Source organism: Penaeus chinensis, chromosome 8 (genome assembly GCF_019202785.1).
Source record: "Penaeus chinensis breed Huanghai No. 1 chromosome 8, ASM1920278v2, whole genome shotgun sequence".
NCBI lineage: Eukaryota > Metazoa > Arthropoda > Malacostraca > Decapoda > Penaeidae > Penaeus > Penaeus chinensis.
The window spans coordinates 123,106-125,605 of NC_061826.1; the positions used below are offsets into that span (position 1 = coordinate 123,106).

At 48.0% G+C, this 2,500-nt stretch overlaps 1 protein-coding gene across 1 annotated transcript in view; it reads left to right on the forward strand.

The window, feature by feature from the left end:
* The window catches only part of LOC125028331 (endochitinase-like), a 13,902-nt gene that overhangs the window by 10,475 nt on the left and 927 nt on the right, over nt 1-2,500 (forward strand). The window contains exons 7-13 of the mRNA XM_047617810.1: nt 108-234; nt 581-775; nt 1,017-1,095; nt 1,513-1,663; nt 1,809-1,875; nt 2,022-2,171; nt 2,426-2,500. The exon at nt 2,426-2,500 is cut by the window's right edge and continues 927 nt beyond it. Coding sequence (XP_047473766.1) covers nt 108-234; nt 581-775; nt 1,017-1,095; nt 1,513-1,663; nt 1,809-1,875; nt 2,022-2,171; nt 2,426-2,500 — 844 coding nt within the window. The remainder of the gene's footprint in view (nt 1-107; nt 235-580; nt 776-1,016; nt 1,096-1,512; nt 1,664-1,808; nt 1,876-2,021; nt 2,172-2,425) is intronic.

Here is a 2,500-nt window from a genome sequence, read left to right on the forward strand (position 1 = left end):
AAATGCCAGTTTTGGCGAATCCAATGTTGTCCATCTCTCCAAAAAGAGATCGGCCATATTGGGAGCGCTTGCGTAAGGGAGTGCAACTTAATGCCTCTCCGCCGCAGCCTGCTGGACGCCATCCACCTGATGACGTATGACCTGCGGGGCAACTGGGTCGGCTTCGCAGACGTGCACTCCATGCTGTACTCTCGGCCCGGCCTGGACGAGTGGGCCTACGAGAAGCTGAACGTGGTAGGCTGGGCGAAGGAGCAGAGGGACTGCGGGAGTGAGAGAGGAAGGGAACGAAGAAGGATGCAGGGGTAGGAGGCGGAGAGGAAGGGTGGGATGAAGGAGGGATGAGAAGGGAAGGAGCTAAAGAGGGAAGGAGGGAAACGGGAAGGAAAGGGGAAGAAAATAGAGACAAGAAGCAAGGAAGGATGGGGAAAGGAGGGGGCGTGAAGGATGGAGGAAGGAAGGCAGGGAGTGAGAGAAGGAAGGGGAAAGTAGAGGAAGAGTATGAGGGGGGGGGGAGTAAAAAGGAAGTTTATGTATAATAAAAATAGGCTTTCCCGTGGCCAAACCTTCTCCCTGCCTCCAGAACGACGGCGCTCTCTTGTGGGTGGAATTCGGGTGTCCGCGTGATAAGTTGGTGGTCGGGACGCCATTCTACGGGCGCACCTACACGCTGGGTGACCCCACCAACAACGACCTGCATGCGCCCATCAAGAAGTGGGAGGGAGGCGGCAAGCCCGGCCCTTATACCAACGCCACCGGCACTATGGCTTACTTCGAGGTCAGTTGACGGCTTCTGTTTCTCGGTTCTCAGTAGTCTCTCCTTTCTCTTTTGCTCAATAACCGCTTGTTGCTATTTGATTACAAATGCGCTGCTTATAAGCGAGGTAAAAACACATCAACAACAACAAGGCATAAGATCTACCCTATTTTTTCTTCTCTTTACCTTTTCTTTTATTCTTCCATTTTCCCATGTATCACTTTTTCGACTTTTTATACGCATTTTTCTTATATTTATGCAGATCTGCCTCATGATGAAGGAGGACTCAGAGTGGGTCGATCGCTACGATGACGTCGGTCTCGTCCCATTCACGCACAAAGGTAAACAAAGAAAAACAGATCACTGGCACACAGAGAGCTGGAATAAAGAAGAACAGGAAATAGAGGACTCATTTTACCTTTATTACTTATCGTTTTTCCATTGTCATTCATGTGCACTTACTATTTTCTTTTCAAACTCTCCCTTATTTAGAGAGAGAGAGAGAGAGAGAGAGAGAGAGAGAGAGAGAGAGAGAGAGAGAGAGAGAGAGAGAGAGAGAGAGAGAGAGAGTTAGAGAAGGAAAGAGAGAGAGAGAGAAGGAAAGAGAGAGAGAGAGAAGGAAAGCATATCCTTTCCCCCTTCCCTTTTCCTCTTATTTCTTCTCCCTTTCTCCTTCTTTTTCCTTCTCGTCTTCTTCATCGTCGTCTTTCTTTTCTTCTTTCTTTTGCTTATATCCACCTCCTCCCCTTTTCTCACAGGCGACCAGTGGGTGGGCTACGAGGACCCTGACAGCCTCAAGATCAAGATGGACTTTATCCGCGAGCAAGGCTACCTCGGCGCTATGACCTGGGCCATCGACCAGGACGACTTCAGGAACTGGTGTGGAAGGGGACAGAACCCGATGATGAAGTGAGGCTTGTTTTTCTTATTTTTATTTTTATCCTTTATTTAATTTACTTTTCGATATCTATTATAATGCAAACAAAATTTACGTATCCTTCATAATAGCATCAACACCAGTTATTGCATAGAACAAGTTGCATTCTGTTCGCAGCACCATTTACGATGGCATGAAGGACTACGTGGTGCCTGTTGCTCCCACTCTTCCTCCAACAACAACAGTACGTACATAGGAGTTTTTCCTCAAAATATTCTGACAAGAAATGAAGGTCCTAAATACAAGAAATGATCATATTGATTTTTTTTTAAATCACGACACCGCTGATTGTATGACATTGAAAAGGGCCACTATGTCTACGCCTAACAGAGCCCCTGGTGGACCCCGCCAACTACTACTACCACAACACGTGACCCCAGCATCACCACGACCACAAGGGATCCCAACTTGCCGACCACAACTATGGGACCTATTGACTGTACTGTTCAAGAATACTGGCCGCATCCAGACTGTGACAAGGTAGAAATTTATGGGCTAAATGTAAGGCTATAAATTTAGTCTCTTTGTCCTTCTATGTCTCTCTATCCCTGTCTCTCTCTCTCTCTCCCCCCCCCCCCCCCTCTCTCTCTCTCTCTCTCTCTCTCTCTCTCTCTCTCTCTCTCTCTCTCTCTCTCTCTCTCTCTCTCTCTCTCTCTCTCTCTCTCTCTCTCTCGTTCCTCCATTTGTTTCACCTGGCCTACTTTGTCTCTAATAAGCGTCCTCTTCGGTTGCAGTACTACTGGTGTTTCGAAGGCGTGCCCCACCTGGAGTATTGCCCCGCTGGTACTGTGTGGAACCAGGCCATCAAG